Here is a 20,156-nt window from a genome sequence, read left to right as displayed (position 1 = left end):
CTTCTCTTTGATTTAATATTTATTTGTATAGGTATGGAATGAACTAATTCCATATACCACAGCATTTATAGCCTTAAACTAATTTGCAATGCCTGTCCCTAAATGAGCCTTTACGATACACAACAAATACAAAATAGCATAAAAACTCTATTTCTCACATGATGAATACAGTCTTAAAATAAACCATGGCAAATGTTTCTAGATCAAAAATGTTCTCTATAAATAAAAAACACATTTGATAAAACAAAAAACAAACAAAAAAATCATACAGGATGCACTTTCTTTATGTATCATTGTCATGAGATGACATGAGAGTTTCACAATTTAACTTAAGTGGTAAGAGCAACAGTCTGACAAAAAAAAATCACTTGTGACAACTGTGCCGAAACAATACAGTATACTTGATGTTGGGAGCAGTGGCAAAACTGGAAGCATTATAATGGGATGACTTAAGACCTTAAGCAAAAAGTTCAGTTAACATTTTAACAAAGGGTTGTATTGTTACAGAATTGTGATTTAATGCACTATTATGCAGGCTTGTATGTGTCAACCTTTTTGCTTGCAGCCTAGCTGCTAAATTGATAGTGATTTAGTATCATTGACATCTTCTTCCTGTATTAGTTCAGACCACTCACCAGTCAGGCTAAGATATATGGATATGGGCGGTACAGACCTATTACACAGACCTACATTGTACTACCAGACACAAAAATTAAAATGAGACATACCTTCAAAATGTACTGGTGCCCATGTCATACAGAGGATACACAAACTCACCTTTCTCAGTCGGCTTTTCTCCTTCTGAGGGTGCCGATACATTTTCTTTCTCTTTACCACCACTGACTTGGGTTGGAAGTGTGTCCCTCTGCTTTTCACACTGGTCTGAAAAAGAGACCACCACAAATTTAATATGAGGCTACACATTTGATGCAGCTAGCATGCTAGCATAGCAATGTATGCAACAGGTTTTCAAAAGAAAGATGGTTGTGTAGAATAAAAAAAAAGATGATATCGCTGGTTCTTCTTATTTGATTTTGATCCTCTGACTGTCCACTGCAAATCGACAATGTTAGGAGTATTTGGTTTCAGTCCATTCATGTCCTATTCAGCAGAGTAATCTTTTTAAAAAGTCCTTTTAAAATCTTTTAAAAGAGATCATTTAGAGAAACACTAACACTAAATGACAGTGTAATGACAAAGGAATCTCTTATCGCCCTTAGTCCCCTATAGCTCTACAGAGCCTACAGAGAATACTTTGGGTCATTGTTTTTCCAACTGGCAACTCCACTCTCATCAACCTAATTTCCAGCTGCATCAGGCCGCGAAAAATCTCTAAATCCACTGTGAGCTATCTGCCCAGAAGCAAACAGCAGGCAGACAAAGTTTGTGACAAGCTGGTGAACAGAGTTGAGCATTTAGAAGCTAAAGAAATTTTTCCAGTTGGTGACACAAAAGAAGAGTTAAAAAGAGAATGAATATTGGACTTACTAATGCAAGCGACCAGAAAAAAGCAACTCAGATTGAAGTTAATGTTGCTCCACGACTGCTGGGGGCATAAATACCCTAACGTGTTCTCCTTAACAACTTTATAAGTTTAGAATTTCTCAGTGTTGTGTTCAGCTTGTTCTGCTGCCCCCCCAAGGGATCCAAAAGAATCAATAAATGCAGCTAAAGTCAATTACTTAATTGAGCTAGGAGCACTTTCTAAAGGTACAGAAATTGCTATTTTAGTCTGCTGTACAGCCATCGGGAGATTCTTAAATTACCCTGTTCTACAAAACAATGTTGAACACCATCCACTGTGCTGCAGTTTGAACAATGAGAAGTGAGATTTGCTGTCACCAGTAAATACTGTCAACTACTTTTTGAATCTGTTAATAATTGTTTTCTTTTGTCAAAGTAAGGTATTAGGCCTCTGCCTCATGGGTCTGTCAAGTCAGATTTAACTAAGTCTCTGGACTGAAGCTTGCAATAGTGGCAGCAATCATTTTGGAAACAGTCCAGTTTTTTCTGTTTCTGTTTTATTTTTTACTCTCTGGGCCATAGTGAGGCTGAAATGCAAGTCAGTGTGTGGGTCTGTGTCATGTAGAAGGCCAGGGGTGATGTTGACTTCTAATTTGTAACAGCATATCAGTGTTTTAACACAAGCTTCAAGGATTAGGCTTCTGCCAAACAGGAAGAGCCGATGATAAAGTGCAGTGTTTCCCGGCCTAATGCGAGGTCTTTGCAGAGTCCTGAGTAGGGTTATCTTTGATGTTAAAACAACTCCATTTCCCAGACACACCCCCACCCACCCCTTAGCCCATGGCTCTTTCCCTCTGCTTCATGTCTCTCTCTCCCTACCTCCCTCCGATCTGTCTCAATCACTGTCAGACATCGGTTAAGGAGAGGTTCCCTTCCACAGCCAAATGTCAACTTCAAAACACTGACGTGTCACAGCATGCCTCCTGTTAGCCACCCAAAGACTCACTGGATAAGAACATATGGCATTCTGAAATAAAATAAGAGGGGAATTAGTTAAATCTTGTTGGTCTGAAAATAGAATGCTGCAGGAATAAGTCCTAAAACCCTGATAGGAGTTAGCATATTAGCATTTCCTGCTCCCTTGACAAAAAGCCAATGGGATTTTTTAAAATCAGTTTTTGTTTAGATGCCTGAAATAAGGTTTGTGGTTAAGCCAAGCTTAAGACATTTTAAAGTTTTGTTCTATGACACAAAATATGTATCCCAATCAGAGCTGTAACCCCATACCCATCTTGTGAATTCTGAAGCTTTTATGTGTCTTAATAAAGGCTTGCTAACGGGTCGCTAAATGAGACTACAGAGGTTGCCACAGACATTAAACATCACCACACCAAACACTATTCACTTAGTGGTGGACATGTTACATTGTGCAACAGTGGTAGTTCCTTTGTTTGCTAGTTAGCTTTTTTTTCCCCTGGCAATTATAATTGCGTTTCAAAGATCATAAAAGTGGTGTTAGTGATGATTATCTTGCTGAACAAAACATGTAAAATAAACTTGTTTGCCACACAATTTTCTGAATTATTCCAAAATCCAATGGAAAAATCCCATTGGCATTTTGTCAAGAGAAGCTGTGCGATGAGGATTCTGGGTTGGCCTACAAAAATACATCATCCCTGGAGTATTTTCTAAGCACACCATCGTTCACTCTGCGTATGTCCAAATTTATACCTCTTTTAGCAACTCCACTCCTCTCTTAGATGATAAAAAAGCCACACAATTAGCATCATATACTGTATTCATATAAATGTTATAAATGTTCCCATTGAGCCAAAATAGTAAAACATGTTCACACACAAAAACACTACAGATGTATAAACACCAGTGAGCTCATCTGTACAGTTTCTGTATGACTCAGAGTTGTAATGAGAAGGTCTAGATGACTGTGTGTGTGAGATTTATAGCTGGAACTCAGGTTCTACGACTCCTTCTGAAGCTGCCACCCAGTGCTCATCCTCACATTTTAAATGTGCTTTAAAAAATAATCTATCCATCTACGAATTCTGTACAGCCCCTTATCTAGTGCACGGTCCATAGGCTGTTTAAGAGAAGCACGAACAGCCTCCGGGTCTGAAAAGTGAAGCCATTGCTGCAGTGCCTTAAGCCTGCATTATTTCTAATGGCCAGCAGGGGGTGACTCCACTGGTTGCAAAATAAGTCTGATTGTATGGAAGTCTGAATCTGACTTTAGGATCTCAATCATTAGTTTCAAGTTGTCTTAAAGAATGATGCGCCTGGGTGCTGTGGTTCAAAACCGTGTTTAGAGGATGTCTCCATGGCATGTTGGGAGCCTTGAATACTGCTGATTAGAAATAGTTACTGAAATCCAAACAGTCAAAACTCAGGTGACCTACATTCTTTACTTCGCCTAAAACATCCTGTGCAGACACAGATGGAGGACTGAAGGTGTTGCTGCTGCTCTGCTAACGCACTGCTCATGCTGCACATCCTGAAGAATGAAGGTTAGCTAGACAGAGAAAAACCTCATCTTCTGTCTCACCCCTGCACATTTACCTAATCACGGCGTGAAGTGGGCTGGTGCTGCTTGGTTTGGTGTAAATACACAGGGCCGAGTTAAAGACAAGCCCTCATTGTGGCTATAATGTGGGATTTCTGTGTCAATAGACATGGTTGGACACAGCCCCTCTAATGTGACATCAGAAAAGTATGTGAGGGAGGTATTTTATGAAGCTATTTAACCATCTCACAAGCATGTTTGGCAGAGTACAGTGTCAGCTTTAGCCTAATACAAAATATTTAGCCTAATACACCTCTAATTTGCCTCTGCAGGGAATCAGGGGTCGGTTTTTTGTCTGTGGACCCACAGTAGTGAGACAATTCAACCATAAGTGAGGGGAAAAAGGGTTTTTAAACAGCAGTGGCAAACCTTGCGCAGCCAAGGGGGTTGGAGGACAGCTTTGAGTTTAAGTCTAGTGGGAATGTGGCTTTTAGACCACTTAGGCTGTAAAGATGATGAAAAGTTGAGGAGGCAGAGAAAGGTACTATAGGTTATGTAGTTCATGTGTTTTATCATTGCACTATTTAACTAACTCTAGGGTAGGGTAGGCCTTGAGTTGAAACTGACAATTTTTGCTGAACTGAAAACTACATCTACTGCTTTCACTCTTATTTTTTCCATTCTACTTCACCGTTTACTGGCTTATAAAATGGTCTCCTTTACTCTGAAAAGTCATAACTTTAACAATATAAGTTGTTTAAACTCATTATAATCCAACACAAACTGGCTTGGAATCAGAGAAAATGCTTCAAATGAATTAATCCTGGATCCTGTTCAGCCTTAATTGCTACCAATGTAACATAACCAGCCTGGCCTTTAACTGCTGCTTCAAAACAATCAGTAGCTTGTTGTAGCAAAGGTTGTTCTGTTACACTCAAGTGATCCACTGGTCTGAAAAGACTGAGTATAACAGCTTTACTGAAGCACAATGGCAAAACACATGCATGTTTTCAAAATAACAGTTTTAGAGATACAGTTAAGAATAAATTGATTTTTTAAATTGAAAAAAAAAGCCTCAGCCACCAACTTTACACAACTGATGCCAAAATAAAGGTTTAGACAAATGCTATAATGATAGATGGCAAAAGAAACATACACCCACCATGTTATCATACAACAATGATAGGGCATAAGAAATGTTGGCAAAGCCATTGACAAAACATCACATGGACTACAATCATTTTTACCCAGGTGGCCCACTGGATGGTTGGTTCACCACTTTGTTCCAGAGGAAAATTAGCACCAGCCACCACCCACCCAATGCTGGTAAAATATCCCAGTGTCTGGTGGGTTTGTTTCACTCATCAGCAAAAACTTAAAGGCAAGCTTTTGAGTGGCTGGTATGTTCACCCACCATTTGGCCATTGGACACAAAAGTTAATTCTGAAAACTGGTCCAGAATGAAATATCTTCTGCGAATATCTGCAAATCCACAGGTTTCACATAACTCTTGTAAACAATGAACAATGGCGAAGAGGACCATCAGTTCTTACTTTCTCCTCAGCAAACCTAGTGTAGAGGAGACAAATGCTGATGATGACTCCGACTCAGATTGCGAGGAAATGGTTGTGGGGAAAAAAGCCATGAAATTCTGTTTTCGCAATGAGTGGCTGCACGAGTTCACCTGGCTGAATTTCAAGGAGACAAATTCAATGAACTGCAAATTCTGCTGTTGATACCCACAACATGCGGGGAACACGAAATTCGCTGATAATACTGGCACCACACAATTAAAACATGTCACTTTGAGCAAACACAGTGCCAGTCTGAAACACAAAATATACCGTGACCTGGGTAATGAAAGTGCAACTCCACTCCCAGTTGCATTTAGAAGACAAGAGGCTGCTAACCAGTGCGCCGAGGAGGCCGAATTGATATCAAAATTTAACACGGCCTATTTCATTGCCAAGGAAAACATTATAGTTTCTGCATTTATTGTTCAAGTATTTATCAGTAATACAGTGAAAATGAGAGGAAATGTCAATATATACTTTGCAAGTCGATTTCGGTGTTGCCCCCCTAACTTTTCTGCTTTCGCTCATAAAATTTTAAGTTAGGGGCCACTGTGCTCCTAGTAAAAAAATTTAGTCTGGAGCCCTGTGAATACTTAAGAAAATATTCTGGTGATCCAGGTCCAATTTTAAATTGGTCAAGCACTTCAGTTTATTATCAAATACCTACAAAGCTAATGACATTCCTATCAGCCTCAGGTGCACTACATAGCATGCTAACTCCCTAAGCAAGATGTTGAACATGGTAAACCGTTAAACGTCAGATGTGTTATCATTGTCACTGGAAACATGTCTGCTTGCAAATGTTAGCATTAAGCTCAAAGTTCAGTCTCACTGAGTCACTAGCATACAGTAGCGTCAGTAGTCTTAGTGTTGTCTGTATACATTGTCTTATTTAAAGATTAATATTAAATCCACTTACTTCAGTTGGTGAATTACATGTACAGTCATTTTATTTCCAGTAATACAGTAATCCCGTCCTCAAGGCCCCAGAATCTGTGAAAAATCTATGTAATACCCTGGGACAGTCCGCAAATGAATTACAAGACATCCATCTGTCGTCTGTTCCTCTGTTTGTCTATCTATCCATCTATGGAGAAGGTCAGGGTCGAGTTTGTGTCAGACAGTCTAAGCTGTAATTATACGTTAACTGTTGGCCTTAAGGTCTGTTTTAAGACCCAGCATGCCTACCTGGTATCCTCATAAACACCCAAGACAAATATACGAAAAGAAATTACATAAGACAAACACTGTGACACGGTAACTTAAAGCTATTAAATGAAAACATATGGTCAAAATCATAACTAATACACACAAACAGCTGAGAATGTGAGAGTCAATGAGCTCAGCTCCGGGGTTTCTCTATGACTCAGGGATATAATGAGAAGGTATGAATGACGGTGTGTGTTTTACTGCCCACTCTCTCTCTCTCTCCGTCTCTCTCTCAAAGTCAGTTTCAGATGACAGAGTACTCTGCTGATTCCTCAGTGTCCAGGAATTAATGCTGATGACACGCAGCCTTTTGAAGGTTGTGTTTTGGTGTGTTTGAAGCATCTGCCGTCCTGTGGGAGTTGGCGGGGCAGCACACCTGTAGTTGGGGTTGAATAAGCTTTAATGTAAAGCTGGGCTCAGCAGATCCTGTGGCCTGGGAGCTCACTGACACTGTTCAATGGCAACTTTGAAGTGCTGATCATTTACTGAGGGGGGAAAAGGAGACGAAGACTAAGTAATGGACACAGAATATGTCTTGAGGGAAGAAATGCAGAAGGAGAAGAGAAAGATGGAGACAGGCTGAAAGATTCTACTCCTAGCCATCAGGAAAAGAGAAAAATAGACATGGTTGCATTTGCACAAAATGTGTTTCTAACTCAAATGTCCGCTGGCTTCTCTGTTCTCCCGAAGAAATTATTGGACAGTTTATATAGAAAGGAAATTCAATCAGAGCTGAATCCAAGAGACAAGCCAGGAGACATAAGGTTTATTGAAGTAAGGAGAAAAGATGTTAGCCAGCCGTTCACAAGATTGGAAAGCCTAGTGTAACATGATGACCTAAGGGCAAACCACAGTTTGGACTGATGTCTGTATCAAGCATTTTTTGAGGTATACCTCGCTGTAATCGACATCTATCGTCTATCATGCTGAGCTTGGGTTACATGGCCTGGAATCAGATTTGTTTTGTCAGGATTGCCACCAGCATGACCTCAAAAAACGACCTTAACCTCGATCAAATATGCTAGTTGGAGAAATTGCTGTAGCTGTAATGATAGTCAGTTATGTCCTTAATTGCTCAAATACCAAATTTACTTGGATTTGGTGACTGTTATACTTCACAAATACTTTTAATATGGAAAAACATGCACTTAGGGCTGGGTACCGAACTGTAATACTTTTCTGGCAACAATCTGACTGCTTCAAACCTACTGACTACTGAAAAATGCCTTGTCATTCAGTACCAAATTTCAACACCCAAAGAGTAACACTCAGCAGCGTCAGTAAGCAAATAAATACGCATCATGCTTGTACCAAGATCTGATAATGCTGCTGATTCACTGGCCAACGTTTAATGTTCAGGTGGCATGCAGAAAAAACAAGACAGAGAGGGGGATCATTGTTTGTTTGTTTATGTCCTGCCAGCTACTTATCTGCACCAACTACATGCACAGATAACTCGGTGAACTAAGCAGTGCAGCCAACTTGTTAGCTCATCTGTGAGTCTGTTCACCTAAATGTCCAATCAGATGGAAGTCCTGGCACATCTGCTCCTCGCCACCGCAGGGACGCATAAAATTAAGCTGTGGCAGAGAGCGTTTCTATTGGCTAACATGGTGTTGTTTACAGATACAACACAAATAAAAGTAGAGAAACACCTGAAGATGACAGAATGGGGCTGGCTGCTCTCACTCTGACACTATTTCCCAAAACCACAAACATTACCTACACTTCCTCTTCTTTGGATGAGGCAGACTACTGTTTGTAATTAATGATCCTTTTGACAGTTTTTTCCAGATATTCCATCACTTTCTTCTTTCAAACATTTTTGAACGATACCCAGTCCTACATTGATTAACTCATCCAACAATTGATTAACAAAAACTTCAGGCAACTGGCATCCCTGGAGACATTTGTTTACACCTTCATCTAGTAACTACTAGTCTTTATCTAGTCAGGATCTGTCTGACTCATTAAGTGATTGACTGATCAACTGCATCATGTTTACTTCCCAGTAACTAATCAAAGCAGTGTGTCAGCAGGTCAGAAATGTTTACATGTTGAAATAGCAGAAGGCAAAACATTGAATCAGTGGGGAATGTGCTGCAGTGATGGTAAAATATAAAAGTGGCTGGTAGATTTTAGACACAAAATAACAATTTACTATTGAGTTGGTGGCAAATTGGAACATTTCCCATTGTTCCCATTTTAAAAAGTTAATTTCCTTCCACTTTCACAATTCTTTGTTTTGTATTTTGTGAACATTACAAAAACAATTTTCAAATCTTTTCTGTTCAGATCACTCTGAGAGCTCTAATCAACACTGTTCACAGCAGCAGGAAACTGTGTTTGGCAAAAACACTACCTGGCCAGCAACAAAGATCAGACAAAGTTACAGACTAGCTGGTGAACTTGAGCTCCTAAAGAGACAGACGTGTCCCTAAAAGAGGCGGTGGAGACCAAAAAAAGAGCGAAAAAGATAAGAAATATTACACTTGTCATGTGGTCAGAAATACAACTCCAAATGAATGCCACTGACCTGATTCAACTACTACACATGTACCTAAATAGGTACTGTTTGCTTATACCTTCACCACAACAACTTTGTAAGGTGATGATATGCCAATGTTGTGTGTACAGATAAATCACTTAATGCTTCTTTGAAAATCCTCTTCTTAAAAAATCTGAAGTAACACTAACAAATATTTAGACCTGGCATTAATGTTAACAAAATCATATGAAAGATGCGAACAGTAACTATGCTGATGCCAGATTTTGTCACTGCCAGAGTGAAAACATGTCTGACTGCTGCAGTTTCCTACTATTAAGCTAGAAACAATGATCTTTTGGCTGGCTCCTTATCACAGAACAATGAACGACAATGAGAGCTAGTCGAGATATTTATTATTTTAGCCTACTGGATATGACTCTGACCAACCTCCAGCCATCCCATATCATTTGGTCACTCACTGTTTAGCCTTTACTATTAGGTACAGCAGCAGGGGAAAATAAAGGATTATAAAAAAAGAACAGAAAAGTACAGGGTGAGAAAGAGATGAGAGGGACAGGATGGAAGGAAAACAGTGAGTAAGAAAAATTGTGCAGTGATACTCAGATGTCGTGTGTGGTTAGAGATAAGCGGATAACTTGAAAAAAAAAGGGAAAACAAAGATTAGTAGGACTGCTCTTTGTGAGATAATGACATTGCCCAACACTTGCATAGAAGCACGTTTGTGCACAAAAGTGTGTACCAAAAAATACTACTATAACAGATCAGTGAAGAAAGTAAATATTTTATACACTGCAATGCAATTTTGCAGCATTTTTTCATTGGAAAGTGTAGGTAAGTATGTGGAACTTGATGCTGAATCACAAAATTTAACAAAGGTATTCATTATCATATTATCATCAGCTGAGCTTAACAAGCTTTATTCAGCCGCTAAAAGATCAGCCGGAGGTGTGGACATGTAGTTATTTTATCAGTCTAGCTCATCACTAACATCAAAGTTGTTTATAGTTCAAAGCCCTCAGCAGCCATCCTACAATTCTCCAGACTCACAGAGGTTAAACTAAGGGTACTACAATGGAGCATGAACCAGCCTGTAGTATGTCATCCGACTCACCTCAAAGAACAACTTACTGTGCTTCTCTGAGATTTCAATTTTGGAATTTTCCTTTATTTTTCTATTTTTTGTAAAAGAAGACAGACAAAATATATGTGCAAAAATGATGAGTGACACAAAGGGGATTTCCTCAGATAGGCTGTGGTCTAAGTTAAGTAAAATACCCAACCAAAAACAGAAAACTAATCTCCCTCACTGTTATTCTCACCATTTTTGCAACAGTATTCATGCTGATTGTGGAAACAATTTAGTTAAATTGAATGCAGTTTGGATTTAATCATTTGCTTTCTACTAAAGATTCTCTGGAATTCATACAAACATATCATGAGTTTATGTTTTACATGGTTTTCAGTGGGTATTTGTGTTCACATGTGTCTTTGTGCGCAGTAAAAGTAATAAAAGTGAGCATTAGGCCTGAGAAAAGTGAGGCCAACAGATGGAGGAAAGTAGATAAGGAGGTTAAAAAAACATAACCTACAACAATACAACACTGCTCGGGATGGAGCCAAGAAGTTGGCACAGAGAACACACACACAGAAAAGCAAGGTTAACACAGAGAAATGAAATCAGATGTAGAATTACCACTGAAAACAAGGAGCAGTCTATCAGTAGTTTTCAGACAAAATATAAAATATTCTTAGACGTGTGGTATTGAAGACCATCCTGTTCTTCATCCAATCCCATTAGACCAGTTACTGTATAATCAAACCTTGTGTTTAAGCATTGTTATTAAAAGGATATGGCTGCTGTTCAACATTTTTCTCAGTGTCAGCTAATCCCATCAAACGACAGAAACAAACGGTGCCAATACTTTCTGGCTTCACTAACCATGCCCCATGTCCACGGGTTCCTACTGAAGACATAGACCATTAAAAACAAGGTCACTGAGTACTGTAGTTTTTAGCAAACCTCACTCAAAGTGGAATAAGAACTGCACTTGCTGGGGACTATTTTCAGACATGTTTTAATACACATTTGATGCTCTAGTGAGTATTTACAGCACCAGGACAGCGGGGCAGACTTAAATTCGTGTGTATGTATGTGTATTTATAGTGATATGAGAGAATGGCACTCAGTCAACAAAATGTTTCATTGATGCACTTTTAATAGTTTTGGTGTACCATTTTAAAATTTTTCATTGACTTATGTGCATTAAATTGAGTAGGCCAACAACATTATGTATATATGTGAGGATACAACAAGAATATACAGTAAACATATCCCTTTCTCTGTATTATGCAAATTGGAAACATAGACAGTTTTGTGTTCTCTAGCATGGTGAAAGATAGATTTAAAAATAAATCATAATTCTATGTAAACATATGCTCTGAAAATATATAACTTGTGAGTTAATGTTAATGACTGAGTACACAGAGTAAGCATGGATTAGATTTAAACCCAACCTAATACAATGGATTGATGTCTTACAGTTTTTCTCTTTATATTTGTCATTCAATGGTTCTCCACATGAAAACATCTATGTTTATATCATAAGGGAACTGTGTAATAAAATGTGTTTAAAATTAAATCTGATAAAATGTGACTTAAACCTCATGAGTACTTGATATTTTTCTTAGGGTGAGAGTCACTAGAAGCCCGATACGATATTAGCATAATGCTTTCATCACATTATATTACTGTGATTTTAAACATTTTGCCGTACACTGAGTATTGTATCATTTCAATTTATTACCTTTTTTCATCTGCTAATAAGTAGGGCTACAATGCACAAATATTTTCATTATCGACGAATTTTCACATTACTCATGATTAATTGATTAATTGTTTAGTCTATAAAATGTCAAAAAATGCTCAGCGCTGTTGTAGCTGTTCATTATGCTACATCTCCATGTTGTGTTTTGTTTTCTTTTTCAACACAAATAAGGACATATGGTGCAGACACGAAGACCCTTTTAGAACCAGCAGCAGTATCATCGTCCATCACGATGATTCACTGTGGACATCGTCATATGCTAATTTGGTGGACACTGCCTAACCCTAGAGATCAATATTATTGGCCCAATATTTGCCAATCATAACTATATCGCTCTATAATGGTAAAAGCATATGTGTTGTCTGATATCCATGTATATGAAAACTACTGGTTTTAAACAGAACATAATGCAGTTAATTTTTACCTTTTAGTTCTATAGCCCTTTTCTTAATTTAGGTTTCATATAGTCTGTACATATATTTTGCTCTATTCTTGTATTATATTATGTTAGTTTATTGTTAAACAGTAAAATATACTGTTATAACCACTTTTGTGGGATCATTCCAAGGAAATGCTTGCAGATATATTCTATATATTATATTCTGTATAAAGAATCTTGGCTGATATAGCAATGTCAGATTTTTTTTCACTCCCTAATATTGGTATTGGCCCAAAAAATCAGTATTGGTCAGGCCCAAAAAGTGGCATCTTCAAATTGCTTATTTTGTCAAACCAACTGTCCAAAACCTAAACACTCTTCACTTTGGTTTATAAATGACAAAGAAAGGCAGCAAATAATCACAGTTACAAAACTGGAACGAGTAAATGTTTGACATTTTTGCTTGCATCTATTGGACAGAAAGGGAAAAGTTTGATTCGTATTTGCAATATGAACAATTTATATAAATTAATACTGATACCTGGTCTCTGTCTGTGTATGTACATTATTACAATACTATGCTTTATTGACTCCTCCACTGCCACCTATATGTTTTCCACTGTTCATTATAAATGAAGTCCATAATTTATTATGTCAGAGCAAGGTCTCAACCTGTTCAGTTCTCGTCATGAGTTTAGCTTCTGAATGTAACAGGTGTTTACATTATTTAGTCTTGCCTCATGAGCAGCAGCCCACAGAAGCTCTCAATCATCACTCATTATTATGTTAAAGAATTCAAAACCATTTACTTTAAACCGCTAGCAAATATCCATGTCCTCAGGCAGTCCTTCAGAGAAGATCACATAAACACAATTATGGTCAAACACTAACACCCACACTCATATTTGTCACTACAGTCTGGGTTTGTTATAATACTTTGGTACCCAGGGGGATCAGCATCTCCTCTCATAGACTGTAGGATGTGCTCATTAATCAGACAGCAGACAAGAGCAAAATTATTCCTGCTGTTTGTTTTTGTGTGTTTGCTGCTTTGCGTGCGTGCATGAAACTGACAGACAGGAAAAGCTCCCTGAGGAGTGTGTATTAAATGGTGTTGGGAATACGCACAGCAGTCAACATGTGTCTGATGCCAGTCAAAGAAAAAAACATTGAGGCCTTAATAGGAATACAAATGCACACATTCAATCGCTCACATGCACAAACATGCACACAATGCTCAAAGAAATGAAAAGTCCCTTCAGTGTGTTGGTAAATCAATGGCTTAAGAGTGTGGAGGCCACTGCAGGGCAGGGTGAGGAGAATAGAAGGAGTGGGGAGGGAGTGTGGGAAGAAGAAGGGAGGAGAAAAGAAATAATGAAGAAAAGAAAAGACGAAGGCAAGGCAATATATGAGGAAGGAGGAAAGAGAGAGTAGGAAGGGGGTTGGTATAACTTAAGAATGCAAATTTAAGTCAGCAGTGTGAGGATTGGCCATGAACATAACAAAGTTGATAACAAAATTAAGCAAAAAATCTTAAAAAAAAAAAAAAAAATAGTAAGGGCTCAAAATTCAATGTTACTGCATGGGAGCTGCCACTGTCAGTCAAACACTATGAAAACAAAGACAACTAAACACAGTAACATGAAAGCTGGGAGATGTGTACGAGTATGTGTGACAAATTAATAAAATAATCTCACAAAATGTTAAGAAAGGGAACATTCTCACACCTATTTTCATTATTGAACTGAAAAATACGACCGATCACCTTCTGAATCCAACTTACTGTCTTTTACCGAACTAAGATAAACTTAAACTGCCTTGTTAACTCCGTAAAACACACTACATATTAACTCTTTAGACAGAAAGAAGCAAATTAAAACTCACCAAAACTGTCCTGTCTTCCCACTGTTCCAAAAAACATCACAAACTTTTTCACTTTGTTAGATGTGAAAAAAGTCTGGTTCTACATGCTCTCATCCTCCAGCCAAGTGCACTGTTCTGAGCTGGAGAAGCACCTGTCACACGTGCAGACCATGAACTTAACACAATAAAATGACAAAGATGATCCATCTTTTGAGTCAGTGTGCACAGGACAGCCTGTCGAAAATAGAATGCAAAAGAAAGATTGCAGCATATCGTCTTGCCTTACTGCAGTATATTGGAATATACTGATCGGTATCCCTGTATCATGATATGTATTGTATCGCCATTTCACAACCTTACTGCTGATGCAAACAAACATTCCCTGCTGGTGATGCAGTCAAAGGAAATGCAGTGTATGTGGCACTGAGTGAAGCATAGCACAGTGATAATCAAAAATGCATCAGACAGCAGTCATTTTCTACATTTTTATGATAGCTGAGCAGTTTTAAATATTGTAGCAGCATGAAAATAGATCCCTGTGGCTCATGGCATGATGGAACAAGGCCAATTATTGACACACTTCATGATTAAAACATTCTGAGTTTGGTTATCTGCACTGTAAACAGATACAACAGTTTCTCTTCTGTTATCTTTCTGAGAAATTAGCTGCATGTTTGGTTCCATGCACCATACCATATCATATTAAATTGTGGACCAGGATTGAAATCTGATTTCCAAATCCTGTTGGTGGTAAATAAATGCATAGAGAGTTAGGAAAGGAGGGAGAAATGTTTAACAGAAATCAAAACAACATAAGCGTGATGAAGGGGTGGCAGGTGAAAAGAGCTGCCTGGTGCATTAGATGAAAGAAAACAAAGTAGGCAAAATAGGATGGGGACGGAGAGAGGGTGCAGGAGAAACAGAGAGGACATGGAAGAGAAAGGCATAATGAAGGGGAGTGGGTCTGTTTGCTGCAGATCCCCACTGACCTGTGAGTTTTGACCCCTACCACACCCTGTCATTCAGATTCTGCCTCTTAATGCGCCTTAAAGCCTACTGCAAGGGCAAAGTTCATTCCCAGAGGGCAAAGGTCCAACAAGGACTCCAGAGGCTGGGCTACATGAAGTTGGGCACTGAGTAATAAGTAACACATCACACAAGACAGGGTAGGTTGGAGGTTGGCATGGCCACAGATGTAATTCTCTCAAGATGGCTAAGAGAGAAGAGGTGGCATTGGAAAATAAAATGAGGTGGAGAAAGAGAAATCTGAGGGATGAACAGAGGGTAGGGGAGGAGAGACTGAGAGTGGGAGGACAAGAAAAGAACTAAAATAGCCTGATCTCTACTCTCTAATCTGTAATTATAGCTGCCAAAAGTTGAATGATGAGCAATCTAAACAGAGTCTGGGGCCTCTAATTTAAACTCCACAAGTTTAATATTCTTTTGTGTCATTTTATGGTAATGGCTAAACACGGTTAAATGAAGTTCTTTACCTCTGAGATCACCTGTCAGACAGAAGAGCCATCCAATTTCTCTGTGGATCGCTCTGTGTGTGTGTGTGTGTGTGTGTGTGTGTGTGTGTGTGTGTGTGTGTGTGTGTGAGACAGAGAAAAATGTCTCAATACAGTACTGGACAGTAACAATATCTACGGTGATATTACATGATTAATTATTTTACTATTTTTATTTGATTCTATAAAAGGATGATTGCATCTCTTTGTTTTGCAATTGTACACACATGATTGACACATTCATTGCTAATGACAATTCACACAAATGCTCATGGCTGACGTATTTAATTAAAGAGGGAAAGCAGATGCACTATTAGTTAAAGCGAAAATGAATTTTATATGAACAAAAAGTGCTGTACACTTTAAATTTATTGTTTAATTGTTTTTTCAAGTTGTCATCGTGATTTAAAAGTGCCTTAGACCTGATAAATATGTATTTAAAGGAGTGTCAGCCACAGAGTGCAAAAATCAAGGATGGGTTTAGTATAATAGCACCTTGTGTGTTATTTTCCAGAGGAAAAACAGCATAAAGTATTGCCCAATTTAAAATTAATATCCAGCATTCATAGATTTAAAAATACCTAAGAAAGTATGTAAAAGTGATATCAATGATATCATGTTTCACCATGGACATCACCATATTCCAATTTACTACCCATCTACTCCTAATTTATTTACTTATTCTGACTTATTGTCTGTTCTCTGTTCAGTCACACTTTCTCAAACATTTTCTCAAACTTTTTATTTCTTCAGTATTTTAGATCAAAAGTGTAGCAAAAAAACTCTTTTTCCCTTGTTTGGCAAGAAAAGGACGACCCAAATTTAAGTGTATGCACATCATTATAACCTCTTTAAGAACTTATGCCCTAGATTTTACAAGAAGTAAACATAATTAAGAATATCTATTAATTATTAAGATCGTACCTCCCCTGCTTGAGCTTGAGAGCTGAGCTCTACTTCAGAATATAAACAAAGCTGCTTTATTCACACACATGAACACAAAACAGTGCATGCTACTCTCTTTCTCACACACACACAAACAAATATCCAGCACACACACATAGGTTCTCCTTTTACCTCAATTATATAGCAATACACACACACACACACACACACACACACACACTGTAGGATAGCCAGAGGGGCTTCACAGGAGAATAGGGCAAAAGGAAGAGAGGGTGGTGCTGAGAAACTTATAAGGCAAGAGCAAGTATGTGAGTATGCACACACACACACACACACACACACACACACACACACACACACACACACACACACACAGGCACACAGGCACACAGGAAAGCAAGCGGGCAGGAAAACCTTAAGGGTCCAACCCTGGAGGAGAGTATTCAGGCGCTCTGCGGGATCTGAGCCAACACCACTCTCCTTTCTTTTCTTTAAAAAGATTTGTTTTTTCTCTTCTTATCCTCTCATCTACTTTCCTACCTGCGGCTTCTAATCCCATCATCTGCCACATTTATACACAAATCACAAATAATTAATTCTTCTCCTAATTTTATCTAATTAGGGACCATATGCAAAGAAGCACAGAATCCCTAGCCAGCTGCCTTGTTCTAATTTAATGAGGGGAGATGAGGACATGCAAACCATTGTTCTCTTGCTTTTACTGAAGTAATTCACCTGTCAAACTCCTAATATACACAGACAGAGTTCCTGCATCTTTTGCAAAGTCAAATTCAAACACTTTTCAAACATTTTCAGTGTATATTATGTTTCCCTGCACCTTACAACTGTGCTAAATGAAATATTTATACCATTTTGGTAAGTGGTCGATCAGATTGAGAATTCTTTCAAGAAAAAAGGTCAAATTTTATTATTTCAGCTTCTTAAATGTGAATATTTTCAGGTTTCTTTCTTCCTCTCTGACAGTAAACTGAACGTAAACTGAAAGGACATCATCTTTGCCTTTGGGAAACATTGGCCAACATTTTTCACAATTTTCTGACATTTTATGGACCAAACAACTAATAATAATCAAGAAAATAATCTATAGATTAATCGATGATAATAAATGTTAGTTGCAGCCCTACATCCTATATAACGTGGTTGAGTCAACATAAAACAATCACACAAACAATTACTGGACAAATAACTTCAATTTCAATTTTCTTTTCTCTTTTTTCTCTAAATAATTTTCAAGCTAACAGTCACTGAAACCTCCCGGCATGTTGTGTGCTGGTGTTTAGTGGCATGCAAGGTTTGAGTGTCTTCATTTTATGCAAAAGGCAAAGGAAATTATACTGTCTCTGATTTATTTTACTTCTTGATCTAATAAACTACTTAGCAAACTATTCAGTCAGACAGTGATTTATTGTGAAAGTAATGCAGTTACGATTTCAGCAGTTTCAAGCACTTTATCCAAAATCCAATCACTTTTCAAACTTTGAAAACAATAAAATTCAAGGATTTTGAAGGACTTCTAGCACCTGAAAGAACCCTGAGCAGAAAAGAAGGGCCGGGTATAGAACTTTGATACTTTTATGGCACCGACTGAACTGCTTCAATACTACTGAGTATCAAAAAATGCCTTGTCATGCTGCTCCAAGATGTAATGATCCAGGTTACTAGCTTTCTAAAGTTAAATGTCATAGAGCCATGCAGGAAAAACAGACAGAAAAAGTTAGAGCTGAGACAATTAGTTGATCAACAGAGAAGAGTAGAAACTCTGATTGTCGATTAATTGTCTCAGTCATATTTCATGAAAAAATGTTAAACATTCTCTGTTCCCACCTTCTCCAGTGTGAGGATTTGCAGCATTTCTTTGTTATACATGACAGCGAAGGAGCTCTTGACTGTTAGTTGGACAAAACAAGCAATTTGAAATGTCATTATCAGCTGAGAAATGGTTATGGGCATTTTTAAAATATTTATCTTTGGTTTAAAAGGCCAACTGATAAATCGTTAAAATAATTGGCAGATTAATCATTAATTAAAAAACTAAAAATTCCCACTTATTTATGTATAATAACACTGTCAAGAAAAAACAAGACGGTTGTTACCCAATACCACAAAAAAATAAAAGAAAATTGCCAAGTAAAAAGCTGACAGAACCCAGTCTTAAATTTGACAGTTGATTGAAAGTGCCAGATGGGTTGAAGACACAAGTAACATCAGCAGTTGGTACTACACAGTTAACATAAGTAGCCAGACGAACCTGCAGGACACTGGTCCACTTTCTGCAACACGCTAGTCAACTTGAACAAAAGCTCTTGGTCCAATATTTAGGTCATTGTTGGTGGAAAGTACACAAACAAGCTAAAGTTATGACCCCTCTGTCCCACTGGAGTTGAAGATGGAGGTTAGTGAAAAAGCTCATTTAGCATCACAGACCTATAAACAAGCACCCTGACCCACAGTCTCTGCTGGAAGCCTGATCAAGTGATTCAAACCCCTGTATAGAGGATATGTGATAGTAAAAGACCCCTTCTGCTTGAGTATGTGGCCAAATTATATTAATAAAAGGCCCCACTCACAAAGATGTGTATAATGAGGGGAGTAGGTTAGCCTAGGGCTGATAAAGCAGGTGGTTTTGCACTTCAACTACGAGAAACAAATGGAGATGGAGGGGGAGAGGGGATTACGGTGAACCTTTACAAAGAGCAAAGCTTACTAGAAAGCAGGCCTACCTAAGGGGTCACAGGTAGGCCAAGTGCCCACGGCTAAGAAGCCTTAGCCAGGTTAAAAAGGTGACATTCCTGTGGGACTAATAGATGCAATCCAGCCCCAGCAGTGGCCTCAGACCACAAGACCATAACGAAGATGACCCAGATATGTTCCTACCACTTCCATTTTACTTATATTTCAGTCAGGACTAACGAGCAAAATACACCATTTCTACAACTGGTAACATTAAAATAAAAAAAAATAAAATAAAACCAGTAAGGGAAGATTTTTTTTATGCAAAATAATCCAGATTGTTTTTTATTTCTTCAGTTTTATAGGCAGCATTTTAGGTATACTTGATCCCTTTTCTTAACTGAAATTGTTCTATTTGTGTTTTTTTTTTAATTTATAGTTATTTCTAATTCTTAAAAATAACTGGGAAAATTTACTCTTTCAGGGCCCTGATGTCATTTCAGATTTATAAGTATAATTTTTTTACTCTCATATTGTTATGGCCCCAAAGATCCAGTATCGGTCTGGCTTTGTTTGTTGGAAAAAACAAGTCCATCCAACATAAGCAGTATCGAAATGTGCCATCAGCATAATATTATCCAAGGTGACTTCCACTGTCTGATCAATTGTTCAGATGTCTTGTAGCAAGTCGGGGTTGGTGGAAAAAT

The 20,156-nt window shown here is 38.1% G+C and overlaps 1 protein-coding gene across 1 annotated transcript in view; it reads right to left on the bottom strand.

The window, feature by feature from the left end:
• The window catches only part of LOC146316108 (uncharacterized), a 71,506-nt gene that overhangs the window by 29,952 nt on the left and 21,398 nt on the right, over positions 1-20,156 (bottom strand). The window contains exon 6 of the mRNA XM_084734929.1: positions 778-882. Within this exon, the coding sequence (XP_084591055.1) occupies positions 778-882 (105 nt within the window). The remainder of the gene's footprint in view (positions 1-777; positions 883-20,156) is intronic.

Source organism: Lutjanus erythropterus, chromosome 13, assembly GCF_056507025.1.
Source record: "Lutjanus erythropterus isolate fLutEry1 chromosome 13, fLutEry1.hap2, whole genome shotgun sequence".
Taxonomy (NCBI): domain Eukaryota; kingdom Metazoa; phylum Chordata; class Actinopteri; order Lutjaniformes; family Lutjanidae; genus Lutjanus; species Lutjanus erythropterus.
Note: the sequence above shows the minus strand (reverse complement) of the source record. Positions and strands in the feature narration are given on the sequence as shown.